The 15,480-nt window shown below is 40.6% G+C and overlaps 1 protein-coding gene across 1 annotated transcript; it reads left to right on the forward strand.

The window, feature by feature from the left end:
• The first annotated feature begins 1,387 nt into the window (after nucleotides 1-1,387).
• On the forward strand, nucleotides 1,388-15,403 carry KATNAL2 (katanin catalytic subunit A1 like 2). The gene is made up of 15 exons (XM_042862374.1): nucleotides 1,388-1,453; nucleotides 1,856-2,022; nucleotides 2,672-2,714; nucleotides 2,850-2,967; nucleotides 3,372-3,473; nucleotides 3,652-3,747; nucleotides 4,340-4,417; nucleotides 5,045-5,143; nucleotides 5,647-5,710; nucleotides 6,235-6,353; nucleotides 7,446-7,537; nucleotides 10,488-10,598; nucleotides 13,702-13,864; nucleotides 14,391-14,493; nucleotides 14,784-15,403. The coding sequence occupies exons 1-15, from the start codon at nucleotides 1,443-1,445 to the stop codon at nucleotides 14,921-14,923; spliced, it is 1,506 nt and encodes a 501-aa protein (XP_042718308.1). The 5' UTR covers nucleotides 1,388-1,442; the 3' UTR covers nucleotides 14,924-15,403.
• The last annotated feature ends 77 nt before the right edge of the window (nucleotides 15,404-15,480 follow it).

Genomic DNA, 15,480 nt, shown 5'->3' on the forward strand with positions numbered 1-15,480 from the left:
ATTTGTGTTATTTGTGTCCTTCACACAATCATACATATTCACACCAAAATCTGGGACCAAATACTAATGAAATACTATAGAATAAAATTAGTGTTTTAGTAGCCCAATCAGTTTGAAGGAATTGCACAAAACTAAGTTGATTCTTGAAGTAAATGCATTTTAGTAAAAGGGATGGAAATAAGAAAATGAATTCAATTAGAAAATACATGGTTCTGCTAGAATTTACTTTCAAATGCCTGCTAAGAGAGGGATATGTTGCATGCTTTTGTTAAGCAAGAAATAAATAAAATGTTCTCTAACTGTTGGAGATAATTGGTTAAGTGCTCAATTGTGTAGTTTTTAACAGAAGATCACACTTAAGTGCCTTAAGCTTTTATTAATTGCATGGACCCCTAAATCCCCTGTGGTAATTGAAAATGTAATTACATCCATTTTTTGTTCTTTTAAGAATAAAAGCTTATTAAACTTTAAGCGCTCAAACATCCTCTAAATACCAGTGGCTCTAAACAACGTGCAATTCCAACTACTAATTAAACACTATAAAGCTAAGCTGAATTTTAAGTAACTTTGCACTCAGAAGTTCTCCTGTTTTTTCACGCAGCAGAAGATTTACCATTTCCTCTCTACACACAGCTGAAGTCCTGCAGAAGTAGGAAAACATCCACAATTCAGAATGTTTACTGAATATCAGCAGTTTGGAAAAGTGAAAGATCCCTCTATGGCAGGATGCTGATGAGGAATCATTGCTCATGAGCATGAACTGGTTCCTTTCTTTTTGCAGCACCTCACTGGAATACACCACCAGCCCCTTTGATTCCTTTGTCTCCAAAGCCAGAAGGAAAATGTTACTGATCTGTTTAGTAATACGTAAAATACATTTCCAACTGATAAGAAATGTTCAAACCAACTCCCGGCCCTTCCTCATTTTTCCACCAGATGGCCCCACGCCCGCAGGAAAATCACGGAAATACCTGTTCTGCTCAGCCACTGTTTGCTTGCTCTACCCAGTGCCTTTTGCTGGTTGTGCTATCTCAAACATGTACCTTTGCAGGATGCTGTATGTTATTCTGTAAGAACCCTACCACACAATGCCCAGCAACTTGAAGCTGGTGGAGATCCACAGTCACAGCAAGGTCATAAGTTATTTGTCAACCTGAGTTTTTTGCTTTCTTCTAGGAGCAGTTTTCCACCCACCCAGTAGCTCTGATAACGTGTAAGAAAAATAACATGAAAGCCACATGAGTTCTGCTTATTAGCAGTGCATTGTTTTGCAGTTCTTGCATGCTGTTGCCTTGATCTTTTTCCATAGGCTGCACTGAGATGCTGTTTACAGCAATAAAGTGAACATTACATCTGATCTCAAGTCCTGTCTTCATTCACAGGATGAGCTGAGAGCAGAAGGTCGGCGGAAGAATCTCCTAATTCTCATCTTGCATTACTTAATGGAGGAAGGGTATGTTATCTAAGCAACAGTGCCCCACATCTGTGTCAATGTCTGACCTCCTACTCTGTCTTCTGATGGGTGAATGGACAGCACGGCCAAGCAGGAGCTGATCTGCTATTAAATATCTTGATGATTCTGCTTATTTGTTTCAGTTTCTGCAGCAACAGCATCCTGTGTCATTTTCAAGCACATTTAGCAATCCCTTGCTGAAAGGATTTTTAAATACAGTTTGTGGATTTGATGACAGGTAGAGGTTAAAAATACCATTTACTTACTAATGCCATTGTTTCCCTTTTCTCTCAGAAACCACAATGAGGTAATAATTCACAATGTTGTGTTCTGTAGTAACTCACAACTTTTCATTCTGTACAAGTCACAGCTTTTTGCTCATTGCTTTCTTGTAATTACCAGGTACATGGATGCTGCAAACACTTTGGAACGAGAGACAAAATTAGGTTTACGTGGCTTTGAAGTTTGTGACAACGTTGACCTTGAGACAATTTTGATGGAATATGAAAGCTATTACTTTGTAAAATTTCAAAAGTATCCTAAAATCACAAGGAAAGTCCTGGACACCGGTATGTATTCCAAAAGAAAGCCCTTTTTTTCCATCAAAACCTAAAATGATACCCTCTTGGCACTTCTGTACCTCTGTGCTCACTGCGTGAATGCTCTTACTATACTTGTAGGACATGCACTAAAGCTAATGTGCCAAACAAGTAGTTGGCTTATTTTCTCCCGAGGGCTTAAGGGCTTAAAGGTGTGAGATATAAATGAACGATGCAGAATAAGGCAAACCAGAACATGAGCATTCTGTTACAACTCTGAGAGCCTGAGTGGTTCTGTGCTTCAGCGCAAAATGTGACGTATGGAAGTCCTAAGAAGTAAGTTCTGAAGAGCTTGGAGGGTGCAAAAAACACCAACATCTCTTCCTACACTTCTTGTAAGAAAAAAATAAAACTTAAAAAATCAGCAGGATAGGGGTGAGGGTGTGGGAGTATCTCTGAGCAGCTTTCAACATTTCATATGTGTGAGAGCAACACTGAGATCCAAAGGAAATGGAGTATCTTGGGTTGGGAGGACCCACAGGGACATTCTTGTTTTTGCATCACTATTTCCAAGATCATTAAAATATGCTCCAAAATATTTCTGAGAGGGAAAGAAAGCAAGTTGTTATTTTTTAAAATTCTGTGTCTTAATTCCCTTTCAATATTGATTTTGCCACAGCAGAAAATAAACAGCAGCTGGGAACTGGAGGAAGGCAAAGAAGGTAAGGAGAATGCATGGGGCTTTTTCCAAGCAGGACATTTTCCTCTAACAACAAACAGCACAGTTATAATAATGTTGTTCTGAAGTAAGAAAGAGGTTGTGAATGCCTTTGAAGCCTTAATTTGTTGTATTGTAGGGCAGCGAGCTCTCAGAATCTCCCAAGGATCAAGCAGCAGCCGATGCAACAACCATCATCAAAAACCTCATTGGGGAGTACAGAACTAAAATCACCCACCAAGGAGAGCCCCAAACAGGTTGAAATGTGTTTAATCTTGGCAGCATTGCAGTTGAGATCGGTGGGATTTTATCTGGAGTAGCTAGAGTCAGTGAGATGACCATACAATTTTTGTGACTTCGGGATTTTCCTAATTCTGCAATTTAAGCAGTATAGAATCATAGAATCATTAAGGTTGGTAAAGACTAACATCATCAAGTCCCACATCAATGAACATCATTGACTACAGAAGAGAAATTGCTTTCTAGCTGTCAGCTGGGGGGGCAAGTCACAAATCAAAATCAGAGGAAGAGAAGTCATGTAACTCAACTTATGTGAAATCAGTGGTCTTTCCGTTAATTTAAGTATTCACCATTAATCACCCTTGCAAAAATGTAGCTCTTGAACAACAATGTATTGTCTTAAAATGGTTGTTTTTTTCAGAATAATGAGAGCACAGTAACTCTGGAGCAACCTGACTTTGGCTTAAGCATCTCAGCAATCAACAGAACTGGAGGAGGAGGAGAAGGCCCTCCCCCAAGAAGGGTTGGTGGAATCCTAATCTGCTTTATGATAGCAGTGTGTGCAGATTCCTCAGTCAGCTGTTTCCTGTATTTGAAATCTGCAGCAAAGAATCTAATTGCTATAGTGTTAAGCACAATTTTGACCCTGTGTGTTTTTAATAGTGGAGCTACCATCCCTATCACATTATCTTCTTCTTTAGGGCCAAGTAGTTGACTTGCATGGGATGGTCCAGGATGTCAAAGTATCCCCAAATGGAGTAGGTTTAAACAGCCTTACTTGGGATCCAGACCCATCGGTAAGCGTTCCTTTTTGTATTTCCTCTCAGCATACGTTAAAATAAGGTTTATATAACCAGGAACAAAATAAAATACCACCGTGATGCTTCCAAAGTGCTACAGAAGGTCTTGGGTTTTGGAGTGGTGTATTTCTTCCTTCAGTCATACCTGATGCTGCCTGACTTCTTGACAGTTTTGTTGGCTCTTTGAACACAAAAGTAGGCAGCAGATACAAATTGTGCCTTGTGATTCAGAACCCACAGTACTTCAGTGGCTGGGCAGTTGCTACACTTGAAAGCTTCAAAACAGAGTCTGTGGCAATGTGATGACGTGCCTACATTTTTCACTTAATTTATGTATGGCATGTTCAGGATTACATCTGCAATAAGAGAGCCGCTCATTTTCATGTTAACTTGGGGTTAGGTTCTGTCAGTTGAAAAGATGAGTTACTGCCAATATGGCTTGTTTCAAAAGCATTATTCTTACCCATATTCTACATCTTTCAAAGTTGCTATTGCTATGATGCACCGTTTTATTTCTGAAACTATTTTACGGTTTATCTATTTAAAAATAACTGAAGTCTGGTAAGATTTTTTTTTTTTTTAATTTTAGGAACGCTTACTGAAACCCCTTAGTGCTTTTATTGGCATGAATGGTGAGATGAGAGAACTTGCAACTGTTGTAAGCAAAGTAAGGTCGGATTCTTACTTCATTTGTACAGAGATCTTGGCTATCTTTGTTAGCTGGAAATGCTGTTTGTTGCTTTATGATATGCTTTTTAAGGGATATGTTTTTTAAATTGCCTAGTTGCTATGGTAATCATCACTGTGTAAATCAATAAAAATAAATAGCATGTAGTATCTATTTCACAGCACAATCTAATTTAATTTGGAAACAGTTATGGAAGCCTCTACTTGGTGTCATAAATCTGATTCATCTTAATTTGCTGTTAATAGAAAGGGAAAGTGTAATCTACTCTATATAAATAATTTTTCTAATTGTATTAAATCAAATTTTCCCCTTGGACACAAGCACATAATTTTTCTTCAGTCTCTGGAGCCTGCCTGTTTTTATTAGAGAGCTGAATGTATCCCAAGTACTTATACTGAGGATATCTTCTGCAGAACAATTAGTCTCTGGAAGGCAAAGACACAAAGTACTACTAATGGAAAGGAAAGATTCGTAGAAGACTTGGATAGTTTGTACTATTACATAAGACTAAATGTTAATTATGTAACGGTATGACTTTATAACAGAGTTGATTTTTCACTTTGCCGGAGGCGAAGTTTTGCTCACAGGATGTGACATGTGTTGCAGGACATTTATCTCCATAACCCAAACGTGAAATGGGATGATATCATTGGCCTGGATGCAGCTAAGAGGCTCGTCAAGGAAGCAGTTGTTTATCCTATAAGGGTAAGGCACTAAATAGATGAAAACAATTGTTGGTCTCATTAACATTTGTCTTGTGATTAGAGTGGGGGTCACATTTTCCACCAATTTTGCTGCTTTTGTAGGCATTTCCTGCTGGAACTGTTCCCATTTCATAGAAGGGGCATTCTTGTATAGGAAACCATCCTTTCAGCATAAAAACTGAAGGTTGGGGTCCTATTCTTTGACACTTCTGGCAGTGTAAAAGGCTCAGGGTTTGGCCTATGCTAATTCAGTGTGAGATAATGTATAGAAGAGAATATCATTGAAGAATTGAAGCATTTGAGTGATACACTTAAAACAATTTCAGATGGTCAGTGCAGTATTTTTCTCAATACTCAGGTTGAGTATATTGCATTGTTTTGTTTCTTCTCTGTTCTTAGATTCCCTGAGTGCAGTAGGAGCAGCAGGAGTAGGGTTTACAACCCCTTGTGTTTTGTTATAGATAATACAGTAACAATCCATGAATTCCTTTTTGGTTCCCACAGTACCCTCAGCTATTTACAGGCATTCTGTCTCCATGGAAAGGCTTATTGCTGTATGGACCACCAGGTATGGGGATCTTTACAACCCTTCCAGTTTTTTGTCCGTTCTATTTTTCTACTACAAATGAATCACTGATTAATGAGATCTTGCGTATTAATGTATTGCTAAGAAAATGTTCTGTAATTTGAAATGAGAGAGACAGTTAATGTTGGTTACATCTCTCTCTCACTCTCTAACCTGTCCATTTGCCTTTCTCACAATCCCAACAGCTTCTACATTGGAATCTTACAAAATACAATATTTCAGGAGAAACAAGAATTAGTAGTAGATCTCTGCTGCTCAGCTTAAGCCACATGAATCAACTTTGCCTTGAGATGAAGTCACAGAGTCACACAATTGTAGGAGTTGAAAGGGGCCTCTGGAGGTCATCCAGTCCAACCCCAAGGCGATCCTGGATGGACTTTTCCTACTTAATCTGACTAATAGGAAGATGAGGGGAACTATTCAAAAATTTAAATTGTATTCCTTTAGAAAGTGAATTTCTTCAACTTTTTTTTTTTTTACTTTTTTTTTTTTATTTTATTTTGTAGGTACTGGCAAAACATTGCTTGCTAAGGCTGTTGCCACAGAGTGCAACACAACATTTTTCAACATATCAGCATCCACCATTGTCAGCAAATGGAGAGGTGATTCAGAAAAGCTTGTCCGGGTAAGAATGATTATCTTCTTCATTACACAAACATCAGGTTCCTGCTTAAAGAACTGGAGTTTAAAACAGAACTGTAAGGGTGTGTTCCTCTGATACTCATAATCCTTTCTGTCTCAGACAAAACGTAAGTCTGTATCTAGTTCTTAAAATGGGAACATCACCTCTGCAGAAGATTTAAAATAGATTCTTGGTGTGGAATTTTGTTTTGTAATGCAAAATGAAGCCAGCAAACATTTTTTGGCTTGTTGAATAAGGGATAGCCAAGCAGAGCTGCTAACTGAACTTAATGATTCCTTCAAAGTGCTTCTCAGCCTTTCTGCAAGGGTCAGCTCCAAGGCTCCCTCGTTTCCCTCCTGTCAAAGAAGGGAAGTCTGTTTTTTGACACAACACCACTCAAAAGGTATTTGTGAATATGATACAGCACTTGCAATGATACCACTAAATCTGTGATATTTCACCACAGAAAAAAAAGGACTATATGTTCCTACTACTAATGTAAATCTCTCCCCGATTCCAGAAAAAATAGGTGAAGCTTTTTTTTTCAGAATGACAGACCCAGATTTTGTCAGTCAGTTTAGTATTCCATTTTTTAATCTAGCCCTGGTGGTTCAAGCAGTTTATGTTTGTTTCATCAGGAGAAACAAAATAACTGCATAATTCTCAGTCCATTTTTTTTCACTATGGTGGGGTTTGTTGGTTTTTTTCTCCCTCAAATTCTTATTTAAAAAACTAGAAATGGAGCACCAGTAAAAGACAGTTTATTTAATATCCGATAACAATGCAGGAGTTCCCAGAATCCTCTGAGGGATCATTTTCTTCTATCCCATTATTCTCAGGGTACTCTGATAGGATTTGGCTAGAAAGATTTACATATAAAGACAGGATTACATCCTGTGTTCTTTATATCTCCTTTACAAACCTTTCAGAATTTGAGAGGATTCAGGGACCCTCAGCCTACCCAGAGCACATACCTTCTTTTGCCCTACAAGCTTGGTGTCTGGGCTCTATTATTGATCTTCTGTACCAGAGTCTCTTGATGCTTTTTTTAATTTACTTTTCTTTATTTCTTCTGCCTCTTTTCTCTCTAAACAGGTGCTGTTTGAGCTTGCCCGGTACCATGCTCCTTCCACAATTTTCTTGGATGAACTGGAGTCTGTGATGAGCCAAAGAGGCACCATCTCTGGGTAACTAAGAAGAGCACTTCCAGTAGATTTAGGAGAGTATTTGTACCCCTTTTCAATGCATCCTTTCAATAGCACACATAGCATGGAAAATAAGCAAGGGGAGATGGAAACCACAGTGCAATTAGAAAACTATGGCCTAATTGCTGTTACAAAAACATGATGGGATATTACAGTTGAATGTTACAAGCTTTATACAAGGGATAGGCAAGGCAGGAGGGATGAGGAAGTTGCTCTCCACTAGTGTTAAGGAATTTAGAGATTGTGAAGAGTTACCTCTGAGTAACAGAGCTCTCTTCAAGAATACCTTTTGGGGAACACAAGAGCTCACCACCCCACAGTGTAAGAAATCAGGCAGAGGAGAAAGGGAGGTGGTATGGCTGAGCAAGGACCTGCTAGTCAGACTGAGGGAAAAGAAGGTAGTGGAATGTAGTGACCTTGGGTGAATACAAGGATGCTGTCCAGACATAAGGAGATAGGATGAGGAAAGCGAGGTGCAGATGGAATGGAACATGGCAAGGGACATGAAAAATAACAAGAAGAGGTTCTATAGATACTTTGGTCAGAAGAGACAGGCCATAGAGAGCATACTTCCTCTGATAAATGAGAAGAGTGCACTGGCTCCAACAGACATTAAGAAGGCTGAGGTACTCAACAAGTTCTTTGCTTCAGTCTTCACTGTCTATCAAGGTTCCCACATCTCTTGTATTCCTGAACCTCTAAGTGAGAGTCAGGGGAGTAAAATTTCTTCCAGTGTAAGAGTAGAGCAAGTACAAGACCACTTCATGAGGCTGAATATGTACAAGTCTATGGGTCCAGATGGCATGTATGTCAGGGTCCTGAAAGAACTGGCTGATGAGATTTCCAAGCCACACTCCATCATGTTTGAAAAGGCATGGCTGTCAGGTGAAGTTCCTGAGGATTGGAAAAAAACATCACTCTCACTTCTAAGAAAGATAGAAAGGAAGACTCAAGGAACTACAGGGTGGCAAGCCTCACCTCTGTGCTTGGGAAGATCATGGAGCAGATCCTCCTGGAGGACATGTTAAGGCACTTGAGGGATGAGCAGGTGATCTGAGACAGCCAGCACAGCTTCACCAAAGGCCTTGTCTGACCCATCTGATGGCCTTCAGTGATGGAGTGACAGCATTGGTGGACAAAGAAAGGGCAACTGATGTTATCTACCTGGACTTGTATGAGGCCTTTGACATGGTCCCACATTCCATCCTTCTCTCTAAATTGGAGAGATATGGGTTTGGAGGGTGGACTATTTGGTGGATAAGGAATTGGTTGGATGGTTGCAACCAGAGGGCTGTGGTCAATGGCTCTGTGTCCAGACAGAGGCTGTTCACAATGGTATCCCCCAGGGGCCCATCTGGGACTGGTGCTCTTCATGATCAATATCAGCACCATAGAAAGTGGGATTGAGTTCCATCTCAGCAAGCGTGCTGATGGCACCAAGCTAAGGAGTGCAGCTGACACCATAGAAAGAAGGGATGTCATCCCAAGGGACTTGGATAGGCTGGAACAGTGGGAACAAACCTAATGAAGCTCAACAAGGCCAAATGCGTGGTGCTGCACTTCGGTCGGGGCAATCCCAAGTACGTGTACAGACTGGGAGAAGAACCCCCTGAGAGCAGCCCAGCGGAGAAGCATTTGGTGAACAAAACGCTGGACATGAGCAGTGTGCACTTGCAGCAGGAAGGCAGTAGCTGAGCTGCAACAACAGATGTGTGGCAGCAGGGAGAGGGTGCTGATTGTCCCCCTCTGCTCTGCCCTCGTGACCCCATCTGCTGTACTGCATCCAGGCCTGGGGCCCCCAGCACATGAAGATGGTGGAGCTGTTGGAGCAGATCTGGAGGAAGCCACGAAGATGCTCAGAGGGCTGGAGTACCTCTCCTATGAGGAAAGGTTGAGGGAACTGAGCATGGAACTATGAAAAGCATGCATCTAGAAAGACTGTAACCAGGAGAGAGGTTCAATAATGCATAAACAGTGCTGGTGTATTTGAAAAGTTCTTAAAGACAGCTGTGGGAAACAACAAGTGTCTTGAGAGATGCAAGTAAAAAGCAACTGGTTTATAACACTTAGCACAGGCTGAAGCAGAGCACAGTGTGATGCAGTGTCCACAGTGGAAAGGCATTTTCAGTTAAGGGACTAATTCTGGTGACATTGCCAGGACTTGCAAGGATAGAAGGATTTTATTACTGTCATCCATGGCATAGAAAATTTATAGTTTAAAACAGATTGAAAAGATCAAACATGCAGGAGAAGCAGAGAAATACAAAAATATTGTTCTGACAGTTTGGAACCCGTTAGAGTGTGGGGTGTATGTACATCATCCGCTGTAAGTTGTATTCTTACAAAGATATGTAAATAGAATATGCTATATAGTAAAGATACAAGTTATAATAATTGTCAGTTAATAGATGGTGGACCAAATTTTGCTTTCATATTGTTTAAAAACTCTCATTAGCATCAATCAGTTATGTATTTCAATAAAGACCTTTGTCAAAGATTATACAGCTGTTTTTACATAACCCTATTAAGCACTAACATCACGCTGATATGTGGGTGCTTTTGGAGAGGTAATTAAGCCTGAGTGGTAGTTCTTGCCATCTTCAAGCTCTGAGCTTGTCTCTGGATTTCGTCCAAGAGTTACTCTATGTCTGGGACCCGAAGATCCAACCAATTACCTGGATTAACATATATGTATACATTTTGTTTGGTTTCAGTAATGGTGAGTTCTCACGTTAATGCTCTGAAAACAGTGCAATTAAGTAACCATTAGAAAGCTTGATTTTAATACTTCGATGTTAGCTAATGGAGCTTAATCATGCTTGGAACTGGGGCAAAGTGGGGACGAGGGCTCGGTTGCTGTGAATGACACTGTATAAATAAAGATGATTACTTTAATGCACTGAGCAAATAATGTTTCTCTGAATCTTGGTAGTGGTGAACACGAAGGAAGTCGGCGGATGAAAACAGAATTACTGGTGCAGATGGATGGCTTGGCCCGATCTGATGATCTTGTATTTGTTTTAGCAGCTTCCAATCTGCCATGGTAAGAGATCCAGAGAGTACGTTTTGAATACATTTGCATGAGCTTCTAAGCACAGATAAAGATTTTATTTAGACTTTTGCAGAAAAAGCCTTGATATTTGGTTAAAGCATTTAAAGATTAATTTGGGGCTTTTACTTTTAAACTCTACAATTCTTGCTATTTGTGCCATACGAGAATAATCCATAATAAAGTCAACATATGCCAGTGCTACCAGCTGCTAATATTTAAAATGGAGTATTTGACTTTAGAGGCAAGTTATTTACTATGTTTAAGCTAAGAAGGGTTTCAGCTTGGAACTGTAAGGTGCTTAAAACATCTAGTGCTTAGAAGGATACTCCATAAATAGGAAGTTGGATTTTATTGGTGACAACTGGGACTTTTATAAGTTGAGGGACAAAATTCATTGGTTTCTTTAACATAATTGGGAATAGAATCATAGAACCATAGAATGGCCAGGGTTGAAAAAGACCACAATGATCATCCAACCCCCTGCTGTGTACAGCATCACCAACCAGCAGCCCAGGCTGCCCAGAGCCACATCCAGCCTGGCCTTGAATGCCTCCAGAGATGGGGCATCCACAGCCTCCTTGGGCAACCTGTTCCAGTGCCTCACCACCCTGTGAGTGAAAAACTTCCTCCTAATATCTAACCTAAACCTCCCCTGTCTCAGTTTAAGACCATTCCCCCTTGTCCTCTCACCATCCACCCTCACAAACAGCCATTCCCCCTCCTGTTTATCCGCTCCCTTCAAGTGCTGGAAGGCCACAATGAGGTCTCCATGGAGCCTTCTCTTCTCCAAGCTAAACAAGCCCAGTTCCCTCAATTTCCTCATAGGAGAGCTGCTCCAGCCCTCTGATCATTTCAGTGCCCTGAAAATAGCACAGCTATTTTCAGTGGATGGATTTGTAGCTCATAAAGCTTTTTTCAAAGTAGAAGATGTTAACACCTATGCAGGGAATTGAAGCACATCAATTAGCTTGCTTTTGAAGTTGGCTTTCATAGGTCTGGCACTCATCTGGATTTGCTTCATTTTTGCTTCACTTCTGGGTAACAACCCGGAAGGTTTTTATGATTAATGCTTTTCTGGCTGGTTCTTACAAGGGTGCCATAAGGACATATATGGGAAAATCCTCTCTGTGTTCATAAAATGTAATTTTTGCATCTAAGTAGAAGGTAGGTTTCCCATGCTGTGAGACTGTCAACAGAGAAATAGATGCTCTGTTTCTCTGCTGCATGGACATGCTCAAAACCTGACTTGATGTCTGCCTGGGGCTCACAGGCTCTTTAACTAGGAGAATGACTGTAAGCACTGAAAATTTATGTGGATGTTAGATGTACAAACAAGCCTGGCTCCTAGCCTGGCCCAATAGTGTGAGTACAAAACCATCAATGGCTTTTATAGCCATAATAGCAGAGTACGCGTGTGAATTTGGGGGTTTATGTTAAGACAATCTCATGAATTTAAATCAGTACAAAATCCACCCCATTTTGTCTTTAGGGATCTACATGAAAGGAATTGAGCAGACTGATTTAATTATGTTCTAGTTGGGTATAAAAATGCTGAAAAATAAGTAACTACAGTGTGAACAGTTAAATTTAAATAACGCATCAAGAACCTGTTCATCTCCTGTGTGGTTCATTAGTAGAGCATTAGAAATGTTTGTTACTGTAACATCGTTACCCTTGCAGAAGGAGAAACTGAGCAGTGAAGGTCACCACGTGGCTGGTGGTGGATCTCTGAGTGTACACTTAGAAGAGTATTTTAGGAAGATGGAAACGTAGTGAGAACCATGAGCATCTTACACCAACAGTGAAGCTCCTAGCCTTTATTTTTATTAATAAAATTAATATTTTATTTATTATATTAATATATAAGATTAATATGGAAATTTTTCCTTCCAGATAAGTCAGTGGGATTTGAACCTTCTTTAAAGATCTCACCTGTTTACAGATGATTTTTGTGTGTATTAGGCTACCAGCAGTCTTAGAACCATATAGCCATTAAGGCTAGAAAACAGCACTGCAATCACCAAGTCCAACCACAACCCATCCACGCTGTGGCCAATAACAGCGTTCCCAAGTGTCAAGTCTGCACTCTTCTTGGAAAAAGTCTTGAGCTGTGTAGGGGTATTTTATAGCAAAGTTTCAAAATACCCTTGGTATGATAGCACAGAGGTTGTGGCTTCCCAGCACAGCTCTGCGTTCTTGCAAACATTTGGTATTAAGTTGGATTTCAAGAGATTTGTATAGCTTGGATATTTATTGATTATAAAAAAAAAAATAGTTCCAAGCTGCTTTTAGATGAATGAAAAGAAGCCTAAACAAAGCTCTTTACGCTGTCCTAAGCTGCACTGCCGCTATTGATCTTCCCCTTCAGCCTGTGTTTGCTGCCCACCCTTGCTTCCTACTGCTTGTCAGCATGGCACTTTCTATGGACAAAAAACTTGTCCATTGAAACAAACTGGAAATGAAAATTGGTGTTGTTTATCTCGTCTATCTCCATGATATATGGCAGTGCTAGGAAGGCGTGATGCCTTATGATGTCAACCTCGGAGAGCACTGAAGAGCCACCCACCCTCTCCCATAGGAGATGTATAGGTTCTTCATGCAGGGATTTGTTAATAACCTCTGAGCTGTTACTTCATATAATTTTGGGGTTGGTGTAGTGCTTATTATTCTCTTCTGGTTGTTGTCACTAAGCCGTACATTTGATCACTAACAGAACAATTCACTCTTAAGATAACAAAAATATGTATTTTCAGTGGACAGAGGGACTCCTGATCCCTCTGACATGAGAGCCAGGCATCCTGAGGTCTGTAGAACCTGGGCTGGCACCTTCTTGGAGTAGTGTTTGTATGTAGACTTTGCTGGAAAAAGGGTTTCACTCAAGGAATCAGTGTAGTCTTTGGTTTGAAAGAAGAAATTTGTCATGGAAGCTTTGAGAAAGGAACAGAAAGAATCAAACTTGTTTCTTTCAGGCTTCATCGATTCATCACAAGGAAGTGAAAATGAAGGGTATTCCTTTGAATACTCAAAATTCCATTAGAATTTTGGCTTGTTGACACAACAACGCACTGAGGTGATTCCTCTTCTCTGCCTGCAGGGAGTTGGACTCTGCCATGCTGCGGCGGCTGGAGAAGAGGATTTTGGTCGACCTCCCAAATCAAGAGGCACGGCGGGCAATGATCCAGCACTGGCTGCCACCTCTGAGCAATGGTGGAGGAGTGGAGCTGAGAACAGACCTGGACTACAGCTTGCTGGGCCGGGTGAGACAGCACTGCAGCAAGCGCTCGAGGTCCCAGCTCACCAAGCTGGGAGCACTTCCAATCTATTGGGGTAATGAACAGTTAATTGCATAGGGAAGGTTTGTGCCAGCTTCACTGCTGCAGGAGAAAAGAGCACTCAGACAGGGATGAGACCGACAAGGAAACTGGGCTTGCTTTATTCAGCCCCTTATCACTTCCTAAATTCTTTGGAAAAACCTACAGCTTGTCCAATTTGACCACTTTTACTTTTGTTTAGTGAAAGTTCCCTATTTTGTTTCATAAAGGAAAAAGGGAAGAAATATTTTATTAACAGGGAAGATGAGGACACAGAAAGGTGAGTTTTAGTTTACCTACAGAAAATTAGGAAGAAAATTTTCATTATTTTCCTTGCACCTCCAAGGTGCAAGGAGTTGGACTCGCTGATCCGTGTGGTCCCAACACAAAACATTCTATGACTCCATGCTTCTAAATGCCATTGCTTTCTGATTTGTAAGCCTGTAAGCTGTAATGTATCGTTCTGTTGTAGGAAACCAATGGGTACTCTGGCTCAGACATCAAACTTGTATGCAAGGAAGCAGCCATGAGACCAGTGAGGAAAATTTTCGATGCCCTTGAAAACCATCAACCAGGTACACAGCTCCAGTTGGAGAATGGGATCTGGGAAATGCTGAGCTACTGCTCCAAGTCTGGAAATTCTAAACTCCAGCAGGTGGAGCTCTGTCATCTGCTTAGAAAAGTTCTAACCTGTTATCTTCCAACCACATCTGAAATTGAGCCTGTTTTTTGTCAATATCCATGCTCTTTGCATACATATGAATTTTTCTTTATCTCACTAAGTTCACTGTTTCTTGGTAAACGAGGCAGGATCATTTTGAGTGTCTCTTGGTACTGAAAACCATGTTGGCTCTGTTTTCTGCAGGTAACAGTAACTTAGCTACAATCCGCTTGGACACGATCACAACAGCAGATTTCCTGGATGTGATCACCCACACCAAACCTTCAGCAAAGAAACTCAGCCAGAAGTACACAGCTTGGCAGAGAGAGTTTGAATCGGTCTGAGAAGAAAAATCCCCAAAGACTGAGTACTTCAAGGACTTTCACTATCCAAAATGGCAGTTATGTCACCTCCAAAGGACTGAGTGGTGATGGAGAAGGGAGTGCTGAGTTTCTAGGAGAAGAGAAACCAATAGGAAATGTCAAAGGACATGAAAACTCCAGCCTTAACTTCAAGTATAAAGATCTAAAGATGGATTGCTTTTCAGTCCTTATTCTCAGTAGCTGTTTACAGGTTTGGAGTCCAAGAACCGGAGCAGGTGATGAGGGTAACCCTCCTTTACGAGACTCACTAAAGCATCACAATCACCACAGCTCTGCAGAGACCTGTGTGCCTTTTTAACCAAGCCTAAGTAAGTGATTGCTTTCAATGAAATTGAGCTTAACGGTGCCTGGTACATTTGGTTGGTTTGTTATTTTCATATGAAATCGAAGCTGTAGCCTATTACTTACTGGTTGTTTGGGTTATTTCCAAGGTGGAAAGGGCAAAGGATTAGAAACAATTTGGAGTCGTGGTAGAAAAGCAATATAATCTAGCATAATCATGAGAGAAATTTCTTCCC

The sequence above is a fragment of the Lagopus leucura genome, unplaced genomic scaffold (assembly GCF_019238085.1).
Source record: "Lagopus leucura isolate 7727_CA_CO unplaced genomic scaffold, USGS_WTPT01 Super-Scaffold_650, whole genome shotgun sequence".
In the NCBI taxonomy this organism is placed as follows: Eukaryota; Metazoa; Chordata; class Aves; order Galliformes; family Phasianidae; genus Lagopus; species Lagopus leucura.

Excerpts from the sequence above, each read along its gene's own strand:
- KATNAL2 (XM_042862374.1), top strand. Across the intron at positions 2,715-2,849 it reads ACTGGAGGAAGGCAAAGAAG|GGCAGCGAGCTCTCAGAATC; the intron begins GTAAGGAGAATG and ends GTTGTATTGTAG. Across the intron at positions 6,354-7,445 it reads ATTCAGAAAAGCTTGTCCGG|GTGCTGTTTGAGCTTGCCCG; the intron begins GTAAGAATGATT and ends CTCTCTAAACAG.